General features: G+C 43.4%; 1 protein-coding gene across 1 annotated transcript in view; it reads left to right on the top strand.

Moving 5' to 3' along the window:
- The first annotated feature begins 3430 nt into the window (after nt 1-3430).
- Nucleotides 3431-18526, top strand: part of SEMA4D (sema domain, immunoglobulin domain (Ig), transmembrane domain (TM) and short cytoplasmic domain, (semaphorin) 4D) — a 33739-nt gene continuing 18643 nt past the window's right edge. Inside the window, exons 1-5 of the mRNA XM_006872584.1 lie at nt 3431-3530; nt 5693-5838; nt 13159-13221; nt 14022-14120; nt 17765-17858. Coding sequence (XP_006872646.1) covers nt 3431-3530; nt 5693-5838; nt 13159-13221; nt 14022-14120; nt 17765-17858 — 502 coding nt within the window. The remainder of the gene's footprint in view (nt 3531-5692; nt 5839-13158; nt 13222-14021; nt 14121-17764; nt 17859-18526) is intronic.

The following is an 18526-nucleotide window of genomic DNA, read 5'->3' as shown; positions in this document are numbered from 1 at the left end:
GTTAAGGGTCAATGCACTGGACTGCAAGGTCGATTTGAACCTCAAGGTCAGCGGTTCAAAGCTCACCAGCCACTTCTTGGAAATCCAATTCAGGGTTGTTATGAGGCAGAACTGACTCAGTGGCATTTAACAAGAACACCAACCTTTCATTTGTAAGCTCCCTCTCATTCCTTCCTGTTCTCAAGGAATTCTTCATGAAACCAGCCACATTTTAATTATTAATTCACTGTGATGAACATTTTAGCAGTCTCCAGTTGGAGCTATTATGAATAAAATACAGCTTTGAACATCCATCTCATCTTTTGGGAAACATATGATGCTTTTCTCTTGGGGTCATGCCTACCACAGAATTGCTGTTAATGTGCTCAGCTGCTAGCTGTAAGGTTGATGATTTGCGGTCACCCAGAGGCACTGCAAAAGGAAGACTTGGCAATCTGCTTCTGACTGGAAACCGTGTGGAGCTCAGTTCTAGTCTTACACACTGCAGGGAGCCTTCTAGTCCAGGGCTGCCACGTGTCAGCATTTGACTCAACAGCTGTTGGTTAGAGTTTGCACACAACAGATTTTTCAACCAGCCTCATTTTATTGTCTTCTTTCTTTTATTTTAAAAATATTTTCCAGTATTATAGACATTTTTTAAATACACAGGAAAGTTGAAAAGCATCTGACCATGCACACCCTGGGCCCCATCATTTTACTACGTTGATCTTGCCATGTCTCTCTCCTTCTGATCGCCTCGTCTCTCTCCAACCTGGTTGGTAGTTAAGGAATGGAATGTGCCATCCAAAACTGACTCCATGCATGCCTTGCTGGTGGACTCTGGCACTTTCAGAAGATTTGGGGAAGGCTTGTCAGAAGATCATTTACTCCTTGTGCCACAAGCACATCCGGAGCAAACTGAAGCCACAGCTGATGCAGGTTCATGAGAGGCCACTGTGTCCTCCCAGCATTCTCCAGAGGAATGAAATCTCTTTGCTCCTACTGTAATCCCTTCAGGTTTCCAGTGTAGACATGTGTGTTGGAGAGTGTTAGAAGGGATGTCCTCACAGTACCTTGCTTGCCATCTGCATCCTCTTACAGTGCTTCCATGGGATCTCACGGTCCAGCTGACTGCATTTGGTTGGTTGGTTATGTGCCATGGAGTTGGTTCTGACTCATAGAGACCCTGTATAGGGTTTCAGAGGCTGTAAATCTTTACAGTAGCAGAAATCCTCATCTTTCTCCCACTGAACAGGTGGTAGTTTTGAACTGCTGAGCTTGAGGTTAGCAGCCTGACTCATAACCACTATGCTACCAGAGCTCCTTATCTGACTGCATGCTTTCTGCTTAATGTGTAAATCCCGTTAGGAACACTAACCTGGTCTGGATTTTCCACTGGGAGGTGCTGCTTGAAGTCACTTAGTGTTGCGTTCTTCACAGAAGGTGGAGAAGTAGAGGGCCCAACCATATCTCAGCATCAAGACAGGCATATAGGTGTGTCCCTGCACACAATATGTGCAAACACATGCAGAGGTGTAGAGAATTAGAAACCATAGCGACTTGTTCAAAGTTCTGTCTCCAGTTTTATTTCTTGGCAGTTCGAAACTACCAGCGGTTCCGTGGGAGAAAGATGAGGCATTCTGCTCCCGTAAAGATTTACAGCCTCGGAAACCCTGTGCAGGGTTGCTATGAGTCAGAACCGACTCCACGGCACTTAACAACAACAACAATGTTGCATCTAATATAATTTTCCTCTAGTTGCTGTTACTACTGACTCCTGGAAACCCCATGTGTTCCAGAGTAGAATTGTAATTTAGAATGTTTCAGTGACTTGCTTTTTTTGGAAGCAGGTTTTTCTTCTGAGGTGCCTCTGGGTGGACTTGAACCTTCAACCTAGTAGCAACTGAGTATGCTAACGGCTTATACCAGTAACACTTAGAGCCAGATTTTCCTGATGGCAGTGGGGTCTGTCTGTCTGTCAGGGGGAATCAGAAGAGGCAATGACCACCCAGAGCAGAGAGAGAAGGAAGCAGCTCAGTAGGGCCCCAGTTAAATTGAGCAGACCGTGGGATAAGGACAAAACTTCTGCTGAAACACTCTTGAGAGGTCTGGCTCTGGGGAGGTACTGGAAGGAACAGCAGGAGGCTCACCTGGAGCCCATGAAAGGCTGTACTGGTAAAAGATGTTAGGGAGGTCACGGGCAGCCCTCAGTGCCTGTGGTGATGATGATGGTGAGGGGAAGGGGCTGGAGATGACACTGAACACAGCTGGGTTTGGTAGATTTGGCAGTGTTTCCATGGTATGCAGCATATGTGGCTAAGCTGGAGCAGTGGGGTGGTCCCAGAGAGTGGCACTGCCCTCCATTTGCTGAACATCTAGCCTAGTGCTTGTGAGAAAGTGAAGACAGCAAGAGTGGCATCTTCCCTCCTTGGCCCAAAAATCTGGTTAGTTCCATGTCCCTAGTCTTCAGTAGGGATCCAACTTTGAGAAGTAATGTGTGTTTCTGAGTCACATGTTGTTAGTGTGGAGCAGTAGTCTCCACTGGTCATCCTGACCGGGGCACCCCTCAGTGAGAAGAACTGGTCACGCAGTGTTGGCCTGGAGTGGCTGGGCTAGTCAGGATCACAGTCAGAGGTGGCCAGTGGCTGTCCCCAGAATGGATGTCTCTCTCTTCAACAGGGGCTGAATCACAGTAGGAGTCACCTGCTTTCCTTTTGTACTTGCTCACATTTTGGGTTCTTTCCTCATTACTTTGTGCTTGTGTTTATGCAGCTGTGTGTGTGCATGCACATGCATGCATGTGCCTCCACACACATTTTAACCTTCTCTCTGGTCCTCTCAGACTGTTTTCCTTGCTGTATATTAAAGGAGTTTGAAAGCAAAGTCTCCCAATTTTTTCTCATTCCCCTGGAAGAAAGCCAATGGATGGAGCTTTGTTGCTCTCAATGAATCTCCCCATAATTCACCAAGTCTCTTTACCTCTGTCCCAGGCTGCCCTGTGCTTCTGGGAGCGGGTGCCTGAGTGGGGCTCCCCCTAGACTTGCCATCATTAGGGGTCACCGGGAGGGTTCCTGGGTCTGCAGCCTCTGTGCCCTGCTCCTCAGTGCATGATTCTGTGGAGAGGATATGGTGAGAACTCAGCCAAGGATTAATTCAGTGTTTCTCAAATGGAGAGCAAATGAGCCACCACATTCCACATTGTCCTGATTATACCCCTTTCTCTTCCCTTTCTTTCAGCATTTTCTCCAAAGACTGTATGGAGCGTGCCGTTTATACAACACGTGGGCATTGAGAGCTGAACTGTCAAGCGTGGCTCCTCTCTGTCCTGGAGGACTGGGAAATGAGGGTCCTTCACGGCCCTGTTGGACACTGGCTCTGTGCTGAAATGCTGTCACGGCCCTAGGGCTCTGAACAGCCTCCCACCTCTGCAGCCCACCCCTGCCCTGGGAGGATGTGCGTCCCCATGCCGGGGCTGCTCACAGCCCTAGCTGTAGTGTTTGGGACAGCTGTAGCGTTTGCACCTGTTCCTCGGATCACCTGGGAACATAGAGGTGAGCATGCCTGTGGCCCTGTAGGATGGGGTGGGGGTGGAACAGTTGTCCCTGTACCCACAGTGCTAAGTACGTGACTCTACGTTGATGCTCATAATGCTGATTAACTCCATGTTCCTAGGAGTTCCTGGGTGTCAGCAGAAGGTTTGGGGCTTGACTGCTAACCATAAGGTTGGAGGTTCAGTCCCACCAGAAGAGTCTCAGAAATAAGGCCTGACTTGCTACTTTCAAAAGGTTAAAACCATGAAAACGCTATAGAACACTGGAACACTTTTCTGCTTAGACACACAAGGTAGTCACACATGAGTTGGAATTGACTCAGCGGCCACTGGTGTTTTGTTACACTCCTAGAACTCTGAGAGATGCCTTGTTGTTGTTGTTATGTGCCGTGGAGTCGATTCTGACTCATAGCGACCCTGTACAGGGTTTCCGAGGCTGTAAATCTTTACGGGAGCAGAAAGCCTCATCTTTCTCCCGCGGAGCAGCTGGTAGTTTCGAACTGCTGACCTTGAGGTTCGCAGCCCGATTCGTAACCACTACGCTACCAGAGCTCCTTAGGTCACTAGAAACATTTGCAAAGATATGCTCAGAACCCCTGATCTGATGGTTGAACGCGATTACAATTTGCACACTCAGGGACTGCTCTCTGTTATCGAGTTTGACTGTTGACAGAATGGTTGGAGGTTCAAGTTCACTTAGAGTTGCTTCCGAAGAAAGGCCTAGTGATCTACTTCTGAAAAATCAGCTACTGGAAACCCTCTGGAGCCCAGTTCTTCTCTGACACACTTGGGGGGCCCTGAGTCACACGGACTTGCTGAAAACTGATTTCTAAAAGGAAGCCTTTGGCTCTTGCTTCTGACAGCGCTTGCTCACACTGCTGAGAACAAGGCACTTCTTGGCATTGGCCCCTGAGCAGTGAGCAGACCTCTGATGTGGTTTCAGGACAGCTCAATTGTGTGTGGAGCTCAACTTTTTGCTTTCTGTTAGTTAGTGTCTGTTTTGTTTATTTCCACTATTGGAGATATGTCCTGAGAGCCCCTGTGTTTCTGGTTTGATGGATTGAGAGCTTAAAATACCTGCTCTTGAGCACAGGGTGTTGAGTGCAGGGCAGAGAGGACAATGCCGTGAGTCACAGATGCAGCAAGAGAGTAATTCCACCCTTTGTGTGTGTCACTGTCTCTCTTTGATATTGGAAAACGAGAAGAACAGAAAGCATTAAAGTAAATTGACATTTGGTGATCTGTGGAAAGCCATCCTTGTTCACTCACATTGAAGCTAGAAGGGTCACAAAGAAGGAAAAGTTCTTGAAAAAAAAACCTCATTCCTTGGAAACAGTAATGGAAAGTTTTTATCAGTCCTATTAGTTAAATGCCTCATGCTCCTAAATATGATCGTAAATTGACACAATTGTCTAATGTGTAAAAAATGTCTCACTTTTCCTGGTTTATAAGTTTGTTGTGATTATCGCTGAAAAATGCTTTGTTATTGTTTAATGCAATGGTGTTGGTTCCAACTCATAGCAACCCTGCACAGGGTTTCCAAGGAGCGGCTGGTGGGTTTGAACTGCTGCTCTTGTGGTTAGCAATCTAATACTTATCCTATACCATCACACCAAGACTTAGCTGGAGAAATATTGTCTCTGTAATTAATTTTTTAAAGAGTTTGAGATAAACCACTTTTTTTCCTGAAGAAGAAAATTCTAAATAGTTGTATTCTTCATACACCTCACCTCAGGGTGATTTTTAAGAAATCACAAATAAGACTTTACTGGAAGGGTGGAAGCTGTGGACCTCCGTGGATAGAGGCCTCTTCCTTGTTGGTGGACCCAGTGGGTTTGGAATGTAACGGGACTTGGTGAGCAGGAGGGAAGTCATGTGTATGGCAGGGGGTGGGGGACAAGGGGGCGCGGGGCATAGGGCTACTTGGGTCTTGACACAGGTGTTGGCCGTCTGTGCCAGAGACCAATGCTGCTTCTACAGTGAATGCATCACCAGGCTTTTCTTCCAAGGTGCCTCTAGGCAGACTCAAACTACCAACTTCTCAGTTAGCAGCCAAGCAAATTAACTGTTTGCACCACTGAGGACTCTGTTGGTACACTGAGACACACTGAACTATAACCAGTTTGTCAAAGCACTGAATTTGTTTCTCCTTCCCTCCTACAGAGGTCGGTCTGGTGCACTTTCACGAGCCAGGCATCTTCAACTATTCGACCTTACTGCTCAGTGAGGACAAGGACACTCTGTACGTGGGTGCTCGCGAGGCTGTCTTTGCTGTGAATGCCCTTCATATAGCTGAGAAGCAGCATGAGGTAGGAACTTAGACTTTGCTCTCCACGAGGGCTATGCTCTTTTTGGGGTGGTGCTGTTCCTTTGCCTAGTGATCTGCCTCACAGATGTGCTACCCATCTGCACACTGGGCTATGAGAGTGTGGTCTCTAGGTATGTGAAGGCTCGCTGATCCTGTTGCCCCTCTGCCTGTGTCTGTGTCCCGGGCAGCCCAGCCTCTGTTTGTGGACCGACACAGCTCTGTCCTCTCCTGTGCCGGCAACCACAAACCAGAGGCCATCCTCTCATCCAGCATCTTCTTATCTCACTGCCTGCATTTTCTGTATTTTTTTTTTACATAGACTTTGTTTTTTAGGGAAGTTTTAGGTTTACAGAAAAATTGCTTAGAAAGTACATAGAGTTTTAGATACACGCTCTTCGCCCTGTACATACTTTCCCCTATTCCTAACATTATTCAAATGTCCTGTGGTACATTTATTACAACTGATGAACCAATATTACTACATTATCATGTGCCAGGGTTGTATTCTTTTACCATACTTACTCAGCCTGTATGCTGAGCAAATAATCCGAGAAACTGGATTATATAAAAAAGAACATGGCATCAGGATTGGAAGAAGACTCATTAACAACCTGTGATTGCAGGTGATACAGCCTTCCTTGCTGACAGTGAAGACTTAAAATATAACGATCAAAGACCACAGCCTTCATTTGGTGTGGGTTGCACCTCAATGTAAAGAAAACAAAAATCCTCACCACTGAACCAGTGAATACCATTGTGATAAATGGAGAAAAGATTAAAATTGTCAAAGACTTCATTTTGCTTGGATCCACTATCAACACTCACAGAGTCAGCAGTCAAGAAACCAAATGATTTATTTCATTTAGACACATCTGCTGCCCAAGACCTCTTTGAAGTATTCAAGAGCAAAGATACCAATTTGAGGTCTAAAATGCACCTGACCCAATCCACAGTATTTTCAGTAGCTTCTTATGCATGTGACAGTTGGACCACGAATAAGGAAGACCATAGAAGAGTTGGAACATTTGATTTATGGTATTGAAGAATATTGAAAGTACCATGGACTGCCAGAAGAACAAACAAATCTGTGCTGGAACACAAACAAACTGTACTTGCCAGAGTGCTCCTTAGAAACCAGGATGGTGAGACTTCAAGTCTCATACTTTGAACATTTTATCAGGAGAAACCAGTTGCTGGAAAAGGACATCATGGTTGATAAAATGGAGGGTCAGCCAAAAAGAGGAGAAAGCCCCTAACAAGATGGATTAGCGCAGTGGCAACAACTGTGGGCTCACGCGTAACCACGATTGTGAGGATGGTGCAGGACTGGACAGTATTCGTTGACTGCATCTGACAACAACAATAGTCATCCACTAAGTTTGTTGTTCAGCAGTTCTGTGGGTTCTTTCATATACATAAGGTCCTCCATTCCACTCCTGTACAGAGTAGTTTCACTGCCCTGGGTGCTAACCACTCATTGTTCATCTTTTGTTTGTAAAGATTTTACTTTTAAACTTTTTATTAATGGAAAATGGCATATGGAAGAGTAGAGAAAATGATATGATGAACCCGTACCATTGTCATTTCAGCATCAGCCAGGCAGAACCTTCTCTTCTGCCCCTCTGCCCCACCCCCTTCCTCTGAATCTGGCAGCTCTGAACTGGATCCCAGACATCACATGCAGCGTTTGTGAATGTTTTCATGAACTTGTGGAAGCAGCAGTCAAGAAATCAAATGACATACTGCACTAGGCACATCTGCTGCACAAGACCTCTTTGAAGTGTTCAAGAGCAAAGATGTCACTTTGAGGTCTAAGTGTACCTTACTTAAGAACTTTTTTTATCCAGATAACTAAAATGCCTTTATCGTATACAAAAATAAATAGTAACATCATCATATACTCCGTCAGTGCCCAAATATTACCAGCATGCTTACAAATTAATTCATTATTTTGAAAATTGGTAGGTAAAGGCCAAGAATTAAAACATTTATCCTGTCTTTGCAAAAGGCACTGACCCAAGCAGGGGATAATAGGAATTTTTATGTTGTTGCCTGAAGGGGGGGACCGCAGTCATTGAGGTGAAACAAAGTGTATGATTTGTTGAATGTAAAACTGATGATCTTGTATGTAAACCTTCGCTCAATTCAGTTCACAGTGAAAAGTTTAAAAAAGTCTATCAGCCATTGAAAACTCTGTGGGGCGCAGTTCCACATAAGTCTTGACACATATGGCATCACCATGAGTTGGAATCAACTCAGTGGCAACTAGCTATTATATGTATGTGTGTATATATGGCTATGTATGCACTTAACTGGAGAAAGTGAGACTTTCAGCTCTCACAAAGAGTCATAGCCTCGGAAATCCTACACAGGTTCGCTATGGGTCAAAACCAACTGAACAGTGTATAACAACAACCGCATACAAGGCACATGGTGGCTCAATAAGTAGAGCGCTTATCTGCCAACTGAAGGTTGACAGTGTGAACCCACCAACACAAAAGACCTGGCAATTTGCTCCCATAAAGATTTCCGCCTAGGAAGCTCTCTGGGGCAGTTCTGTGTACTCTGGTATATATCGTATAAGGTCGCTGTGAGTCAGAACCCACTTGATGGTACACCACACACACACATAAGTTATAGCCTATATTGCAGGGAGGTGGGCATGAGCATGAAAGCTGCTTATGGGGGAGCTCTGTGCCCTTGGTTTTCTGTTGCTTGCCTCTGGCCAGGGGCTCTGGAGCTGAGTGGCTAGGACACCCACTTGCTTCCCAGTTTCCCATTATGTCTCTACCTTGATTAGAAAAAAGAATGCTCACATTAAGATCATTTGGTTCGCTTTTCAAAAACTCAAAGTAACTGGCAACGTATTGATTACTCTTGGGCTCAGCTTGTAGTGAAGAAGCACTGAACCTACTGGGAATGGTGCTTGCTCTGACTGGGTGTTTGCTTTGTCTCTCCTCACACAGGATTTATTTAAAGGGTATAATGATTGCACCATCCCATGGATAATTAAAGGAAATGTCAATATCTTTGTTTAAAAAAAACATCAGATTCTACAATTACTTTGAATAGATGAAAAAACAACTACAGTGTGATGTTTAAAAACATAGTTTAGCTCTTTGATAAATTTATTTCGCTCCACTTTTAGTAGCTTTAGTTTTTGCTGTTGATAATAAGAATTTAAGGACTGCTGATTTCTGGATAATGATCATCATTAAAAATTTCGGCAAGGGAATTCTGGAAAGAAGGTAACAGAAACAGACCATTGTTATGACCCTCCTGCAAGTACAAAAAGAAAATGGTGCTCGCTTTTGAGGGCCTCTGAATTGGCATGCAGTGAGGGACTGCAGATAGGCAAGAATCGGTGAATCAACAATGAGTTAGTTGCATGCGGTAGGAAAATTGCTTTTCCCATCTCCCTCTTTCAACCAAGTAGGCCACCAGCTACTGTGAACCAAGGAAACAGCCCTAGCGAAAGAACTTGCTAACTGTCATACCTCTTGCCTATACAAAGAGACAGGACCCAAAGCTTCTACTCTAAAATCAACAAAGCAAACCTCCTTGGTGTGCCAGCACCTCTACTACCTGGACACAGCCGGCTGCAAGTCCACTGAATCGCTACAGAAGGCCTTGCATTTGGAGTCTGCTCCCCATAATCTACACTCTCCCTGAACAACCCAAAGCTCAGGCCTCTTAGACAAACAGGACAGACCTCCCTGGGCTTCAGTTTGGATCTGTCTGCTCCCTCTTCCAGGTGGCACTGAGGACTACTAACTGAGGCTTCGGTGTACTAGGATGAAGGACAGTTGGCCAGTACTTCCCTGAATGCCAGCTCAGACATAAACAGGAGTTCTGCTGTGACACTGTAGGATAAGCACTTGACTGCAATGTTGGTTTGAACCTCAAGGTTAGCAGTTCAAATCCACCAGCCACTCCTTAGAAACCCTATACTTGCTACTCAGAATGTAACAGTAACAGCACAGAGCAGGAAGAAAGCCTTGGGCAAAACCAGAGGGCAATATCCAACCAGATAGGGGGCTCACTGGGTATAGCATATCGGACTATAAATGTGCTTGCAGAATGAGAAGGGGAAGGAATAGTAATCAGAGAAAGAGGACTCTGCCCCCTGATGGACAGATTGATTAGTGCAGCAATATCTCACCTGAGTAGTTGTACCCATGGGTGGATGAATTGTCAGTGTGTTTTCTGGTGTATTTGGGAGACACTGAAATTTGAAAACCTAAATCTGGGCCTTTGAAGTCTAATTAAACCAGGGAAGGAAAAGAATCTATAGCAGTGACAGAGAAAATGGTAAGAAAAGTTTGGAGGCTCTGCCCACTTTAGAGTTCTTTTTACAGAAAGTGTGGGCAAAAACACTGAATACAGGGGAAGAACTGAAAAAGTTAACACTTTCAAAATTCCCAATGCCCCAACAAACATTCACAAGACACACAAAAAAGAGAAACCTGTCCTATCCAAGTGAACATGATACTAGAAGTTAAAGCACATCTAGGGAAGAGCCATAATGAAAAACCTGGAAGGACATAGTACAACAACATTCAACATAACTTAAGGCTTAAGGGAAAAGCAGAAGTGGAGCTAAAATAAATAAGGAAAAACAATGGAAGAACAAAATGAGAATTTTAAACAGGCTACTACAACCAAAAGAGACAAAAACCATTGAAATGAGAAACAAAACAGAAAGAAAGAGTGAATTAGAGAAGATAGTCAAAATTACAGGGACTGCAGTGTAATGTATAGTCTACTCCATTGTACTTACATTATTTTCCAGCATAGACCACATGTTAGGTCACAAAAAAAAAGTCTCAGGAAATTTTAAAAGAATGAAATCTTGTAGTGTATTTTCTCTGATCACAGCGGAGTGAAGCCAGAAATCATTAACAGAAAGCAAAAACTATAAAGTGTGCAAACATATGGGAATTAAAAAAGACAAACCAGCCATGGGTCAAGGTAGCTATTGGAAAAGAAATCACAAAATTTCTTAGAGTCAAATGAAAAATGAAAGCGCAACATGCGAAGATGTACAGGATATAGTGAAGGCAGTATTTAGAGGGACATTTTTATCAATGAATGCCTACATGAGAAGGGGAAAAAAAGATATCAAATCAGCAGCCTAATTCAACAACTTCAGGTACTAGAAATAGAAGACCAAACTAAGCCTATACTGCCCAACAGAAAGGAAACAGCAAATATAAAAGCAGAAAATACAATCGAGCCCAGAAAACAACAGAATCAATAAAACCAGCATTTGGTTTTTTGAAAAGATCCACAAAATTGATTCACCCTTATCTAGACTGACAAAGAAGGTGAGAAGACGCATATAACCAAACAAGAAAGAGATTGACCCTGAAAGATTCTTGGAAGCACACAGTCTGCCTAAACTGACTCAAGAGGGCATTAAAATATTCAACAGACCTACAACAAATGAAGGGATTGAAGCAGTCATCTACCCCTCTCCACCTCATCTCCCCCAAAAGAGAAAAGTTAGGGACAAGATGGTTTCATTGGAGAATTCTTCCAAGCATTTACAAAACAATTGACACCAGCACTTAAACTCTTCCAAAAGATAAAGAAAGAAATATTCCTTAATTCATACTATGAACCAAAACCATAACCCTGATACCCACACCAAAGATGCCACAGGAAAAGAAAACTTACAGGCCAACTGTTGTTAAGTGCCATCAAGCTGAGTCCAACTCATAGTAACCCTGTATAGGGTTTCCAAAGAGTGACTGGTGAATTTGACTGCTGACCTTGCAGTCCAGTGCTTTATCCCACAGTGCCACACCAAGACTCTTGTCTTTTATAAATATACATGCAAAAATCCTCAGCAAAACACTAGTAATCGAATCCAATTAAAAAGAATCTTTGATCAAAAGGGGAAGAAATTAGAGAAGAATATTAAATCCTTTCTGAAGCCATGGTTCCTGGATGAACCCCTAAAACTATTGCAATGAGATAATCTTTCAACTTTAGATCAAAAGTATCCCCTGCAGTCTTCTTAAAACCAAACAGTAGGTTAGCTTAACTAATAAAAAGCGTTGTGCTCTTTTGAGAACTATCTATGTGAGATCACATTGATAGCAGCAACTCCAATGATTTGAAAGGAAATGTAGGAGGCAGTGAGATTGTGCTAATGGGGAGGAGTAACTCAGAAAAAGAGGATGAGAATGGTTGCACAACTCGAAGCGTGTAGGATCAGCACTGGACTTCACACCAGAAGGTCGACAGTCCAAACCCTTGGAAATTTGATACAGGGTTGCTATGAGTTGGAACTGACTCAATGGCACTTAACAACAACAAATGGTATATATTGTTTAGTTATTAGGTACTGTTGAGCCAGTTACAACTCACAGTAAGCTTATGCACAACAGAATGAAACACTGTCCAATCCTGCATCAACCTCACAGTTGTTAAGCTTGAGCCCATTGCTGCTGTCACTGTGCTAATCCATCTCTCCTTTTTGCTGACCCTCCACTTTACCAAGCATGATTTCCTTCTCCAGGTACTGGTCCTTCCTGATAATATGTTCAAAGTATGAGAAACAAAGAAGTCTCGCCATCTTGACTTCTAAGACACATTCTGGTTGTACCTCCTTCAACACAGATTTGTTTGTTTTCCTGGCAGTTCATGGTACTTTGAACATTCTTCTTCAACACTGTAACTCAAATGCATCAATTCTCCTGCAGCCTTCCATATTCATTGTCCAAGTTCCACTTGCATATGAGGTTTTTGAAAATACATATGACATCTTTGCTCTTAAACATGTAAAACTATTAAATTGGTATATGTTTTGCTGTGTATATTCTCAACCACACCAACAAAGTAAATGATATGTATATGGAATCCTGGTGTAGCACTGGACCGTAAGATTGGCAGTTCAAACCCACCAGTCATTCTTTGGAAACCCTATACAGGATTGCTGGATCGGAACCAACTGGACGGCACTTAACAACAACATACGCATTGTTGTTAAGTGCCGTCAAGTCAGTTCTGACCCGTAGTGACACTGTTTCCGAGGAGTGGCTGGTGAGCTTGCACCACTGAACCTTGCAGTTCAAACCGACTTTGCAGTCCAGTGCATTAACCCACAATGGCACACCAGGACTCCACCATGTATATATAAATTCACTGAGGCCCCAGATTTCTCTCATTCTGTGAACCTCACTTTTCAGTTTGAGATTGTACTGTCTCGGATAAATGTCTAGCCTCTAAACTATGTTAGATTGCTTCTTGTCTGTACATTTCTTATACCTGTAGGGCTTTGTACACTGAAATGGACTCTCTTTCATCCTAACAGATTTATTGGAAGGTTTCAGAAGACAAAAAACTAAAATGTGCTGACAAAGGAAAATCAAAACAGGTAATTCCTGTTGCAAGCTGAAGCAAAACAGACAAAAACCCACAAGTCTATTTCTCAGTTCTTTTGCTCTTCTAAATGTGTTCCTTCCTGAAATGTGGGCATGCACTCTGCATAAGATTTCTAGTAGTATTGGGTGAGTCATTGTGACTTAGGCCTTTAAAAGGCAGTAATAAACATATTACAGAAGTTTGATGAATGTTTTTTTTTTAAAGATTAACTAAATTGAATTTATTTAATGGTCTGAAATGGTAGTGACAGGAAGTGATTTCCAGTGCTTACTGACTCATGTTTGTCCCATCCCATGGGCATTGTGAGGGTCACTGAGATCCTGGATCCATCCTCCTATAGCCTGGATTGGTCAGACTATTTCTGTCTCTGAAGCACATGGGCAGGGTGTAGCTGGTGTGTAGACACCATGGGCATTTGGAGGTCAAACAAGACAGGCAGTTTGTATGCAGGGTTCAGTGATGTGAACTGACACTGGTGCCAAGCTTGTAGCATCTGTGCTTGGAAATGAAATGTGTCACTTATTGGAAGTGCCCTGGCAGCATAATGGATTAAACATTGGACTGTTAGCACAAGGTTGGTGGTTCAAACCCACTAGCCCCTCATTGGGAGAAAAATGAGGCTTTCTGCTCCCATAAAGATTTACATTCTCAGAAACCTCTGGGGCAGTTCTACTCTGCCCTTATAGGGTTTCTGTGAGCTTGAATCAACTTGAAAGAAGTGGGTTTTGGTAATTTGCTGGACGGTGGAAGGGGGTGTATGTCTGCTCATATGTATACCTTTCTCCCTTACAGACGGAATGCCTGAACTACATCCGAGTACTACAACCACTCGATGCTAACACTCTTTATGTGTGTGGCACGAATGCGTTCCAGCCAACCTGTGACCACCTGGTAATTGGACACATCCATTTATACAGTGCAACCTGGTTATCCATTAAAGCAGAACGACGCTTGGGGCACGGGAAAACTGGTCTCCACCATAAGAAGAAAGCAGTGGGGTTTACTAATAGCTGGCCCTTTCAGGATGGAGGACAGCTTGGGGGCCCCATCAGAATGCCCTGTAAGGCTGGCTGTCACCCACCTCCTCTGAGCTCCAGTGTCCTCATCTGTCTGTCAGTGTGACTGAGGGCACAGGCATGGCACTGTGCAGAACTCAGTGCAGGGGGATGTATAGAAACTGTTAGGTTACCATCCCAACATCTTCCCACTCCTCCTCTTCATCTTTGTGTTCTGTGAGGGGGACTTGGCAGAGATACCTGTCTGTCGTGATCTGCAATGAAAAATGAAAATTTCTGCACCTGGACCTGCACTTTTGGTCTTTGCATCTCTGGAGAAACAATCCATTTAATGCAAATATAAGAGAGAAACGTTGACTTCAGGGGTTGGTTCCCATGATCGAGGGGACTGGCTGGAGACTTCAGGCTTGTGTCCCAGGATGCATAGGTTAGGTGACAGGAAGTGGGCAGAGTGGAGCAAGCGTTCTGACAGAGTAGTAGCTGTCTCCAGTCTGGGAGCAGACCACACCCTAAGGAAGCTCTCATTTTAACTTGTTGGATGGTTATGTTGCATTGTGGAAGGTGATTACATTATATAAAATTTCTTTATGAAACAACAAGTAACTGTAATTGGTCAAACGATTGGTATTGTATCCTAACCAATTTGACACAGTTATCCGTTGCGTGCCTGCTGTTGAGATTCCCCTTGGGGCACAGATTGCCACTGGACTATGTTGATTGGCATCTGTTCACCCTTGACCACACGAGTACACTGAGCTGTCTTAGAAGCAGGGTGCATCTTCGATCTCTTATGTCCATCAGAACCTTCCTGTGTGCTCAGGATCCTCAGGAGATGGGTCTTCCCCAATCCACATTGGCGTTTCACCACTGTTTTCTCACTTTGCTTTTCTGAAAAGTAGAATTTCACTATAACCTCTCGCTGGGAGAAAGTTTTTGTATTCAGAAAATCTGATGAGTTTAACAGTTGCTGAGCTAAGGAGCACTTTAAGTACATTTAAGAATTGAAAATGAAACATACTTTCTTCTGCCCATCCTTATTTTAATGAGCACCTTGTGTAAAATATACTGTGGTGGTGAAGCTTAGTATGCTAGAACCCTAATTTAGTTGGAATTTTAAAAATTATTCCTAACTCTGAGTCAGAAGCAAATGGCAGTAACCCCAGAGATGGAGGCAGAAATGACATGGCGAGATAGAGCAACTGAAGACTCTAGACTCAAGGAAAGTTAAAGACTGCATGCTGCCGGCCAGGAGGCTGGTTTATATGCCCTTTGGTTGTTTTAACAAATATATATTTCTGTGTATTTTGTGTACATTAAAAAAAAAAAAAAAAAAGGGAATATAGGCAAATACTGTTAACTGATGGTGCATGGAGGGGATTGTAATGATTGCACGGAAACAAGATGTGATTGGTGGAGTGCAAAACTGATGTTCTGCCACATAAACTATCACTCAATTCACAATAAAAGCTTTTAAAAAGAGAAGCAATAAAAAAGAGAGAGAGAGAAGCAAATGGCATGATAAAGTGTGGTTCATCAAGAATTTGGATAGGAAATATCAGACTTGTGCATACACCTCTGGGGTGAGATTCAGGTGGGACCTTCAGGTGTCTGCACTTCTGTATAGGCCCCCGTATAGGCATGCTCTGGAGTACTTACAGTCCTCACGGGGGGGGGGGGGGGGGGGGCTTTGTTTCTTTTTGCTTAAGAAAACGGGTACTGAGTCTATTTGAGCAGCAAGAGTTTGCAGGCTAAACTTTAACCAGAAGCTTCAAGTATTGCAGTTTAAGCTTAAATTCCATAGATAATGTCAGTTATTGAAGGGGAAGTATGTTTCATTTAAATTTATGGATGTCCTTTTCAATTTTAATTTAAAAGTGTTAAGCCTACAGAAAAGTTGGTTACTGGTATCTGTCCTAACCGAGATTACACAGATGGGAGCATTTAGCCGATTTTGCTATAATGAACACCTGCATGCATGTGTTAGCTACCCATGCATCTCCTAAGAATAGTGGCATCTTGTTATTAACTCTAGCTTCATCACTGTATCTAAGAAGTTCTCAAGCAGTCCCCCAATATTGTGTAGCATATCCACTCCAGACTTTTCCAGCAGCCCTCAAAAGTCCCTTAGTAACACGGTAAATGGATCATATCACGTGGTATCCCCCAGTTCACCTTTTCTTATCAGATAGGTGAGAATGTGTTTTAGTTGATGTGTTAAGCATGTTAACAATCTTTCCTCCTGTGTCTATTGCTATTTCTGTGTCTGTAAACCCTGGGCAGGGCACTCTTACATGTCTATGATCAGCTTCCTCCCCTGCAGCTGGTGGAAGCTCCTTGCAAGGTCATCCTGGCTGTAAGGTGGAAAGTGACACTCAACCTTTTGTCTTCATACCCCTTAGGTTTACCACCCGTCTTCTGCCTATGGTGCCCAAGTGGACCTTTTCTTTTGCAACTTGCTGCTTTTAACAGTTCTTCTCCCCAGATACTCCTCCTTACTTGTCTATACAAATATGTTGTTGTTATGTGCCGTCAAATCGGTTCCAACTTATAGCAACCCTATATAGTGTTTTCAGAAAGCAGCTGGTGAGCTTGAACTGCCAGACCTTGCAGTTCAAACCGACCTTGTAGTTCCAGCACATTAACCCGCAGTGCTTCACCAGGATGTAAATACCTCATCTGTCATCTGCAAGCATTTCCTCCCATTTGTCACTTGTCATTTAATGTTTCGCTTTTTTCTGGCACAAAGAGCTTTCCTGTTTTCTATGTCTTCAGGTCTGTGCATTTTTCCTTGTATGGTTTTGAGCTTTCTCGTCAGGTTAAGAAAAGACTATACCAAGATAGAAACACATACCATCCTTTCGTCCATTGCAGCGTGCTTCCTTTCTTAATGTCCACATCACTGAGCCCAGTGGAATATATTTTGATGGGTAGTTGTTGTTGTTATGTGCCGTGGAGTCGGTTCCAACTCATAGCGACCCTGTACAGGGTTTCCAAGGCTGTAAATCTTTATGGGAACAGAAAGCCTCATTTTTCTCCTGCGGAACATCTGGTAGTTTCAAACTGCTAACCTTGCAGTTCACAGCCTGATGCATAACCACTACGCTACCAGAACTCCTTTTTTATGGGTAGAGTAAGATAGGAATTCAGCAGCTTTTTCTTTTTGTGTTTGTTGTTCTGTTGCCACATGCGATGCATGGATTTCTCATCTCTTACTGAGTGTTCTAGAGTATCAGCATTCATCCCCACTTTACAGATAAGTAAATGGAAGAGTCTTAGATTGTGCACATAGCATGGCCAGCGTGTCACAGTAGGTACATTGAGGGCCTGTCATCCAAACCTGAGCTGAACAACACCGGTGCAGCTCTGGAGGTCAGTATTCACCTGGTTTGTCACACACTTGCTCTTCCCATGGTCTTCCAGGAATAGCGAATCTGTAAAATTAAATGGTACAAAGATGCATTATTATTACATGACTTCCAAAATATGATGCTTTTTCTTTTTGTTCAATGGTTACTGTAGAGCTTAACACCCTTTAAGTTTCTGGGGAAGAATGAAGATGGCAAAGGAAGGTGTCCCTTTGACCCAGCACAGAGCTATACGTCCATCATGGTCGGTGAGTTCTGCCCCTCATGACGTCTTCACTGAAGATACCAAGTGGGACAGCATGTTACTCAGGCAAAACAATGCATTGTTCTTCTTTGCTTACAAATACTCTCTGTTCTTCAATGTAATATTAGCTGTCCTTACAGAAGGTACATGGGACTTTACATATAACAATTGCTATCAAGTTGATCCCAGTTCATGGCAACCCTGTATGTGTCAGAGTAAAACTGCTCCCTGGGGATTTCAGTGACTGATTTTTTTTTTAGGCATATATAATAATTTACATCTCCAAAGGGCACATTCTACAAGTCTGCTCCTGCCCACCAGTTCTTAGTCCTTCTCTTCTTAATTGATGAATCTAGAGTCCTCAGCAACTCAGCCACTGCCCCTCTCCATGCCTCTATCCCTGCCTCCATCTCTGGCGCTGCTGCTTCTCTGGATAAGGTCCCACATTCTATTTGTGCATTCTTGATGGTCATAGGGTCCTCTGTTTCTGGACTGTAAGATTAACCACTCCCCTTTAACCACTCCCCTTTTTTTGTTATAAAACTTCTACCTTTACAAGTGTGACAGTTACGATTAGTCATGATAACAGTTATTCACTATTGAATCTTACAAATCTTATCCCCATCTCCTTTCACCAGACCCATCTAGACAAGATGATAGCTTTTCAGTGGG

Source organism: Chrysochloris asiatica, unplaced genomic scaffold (genome assembly GCF_000296735.1).
Source record: "Chrysochloris asiatica unplaced genomic scaffold, ChrAsi1.0 scaffold00205, whole genome shotgun sequence".
Classification (NCBI taxonomy): domain Eukaryota; kingdom Metazoa; phylum Chordata; class Mammalia; order Afrosoricida; family Chrysochloridae; genus Chrysochloris; species Chrysochloris asiatica.
Note: the sequence above shows the minus strand (reverse complement) of the source record. Positions and strands in the feature narration are given on the sequence as shown.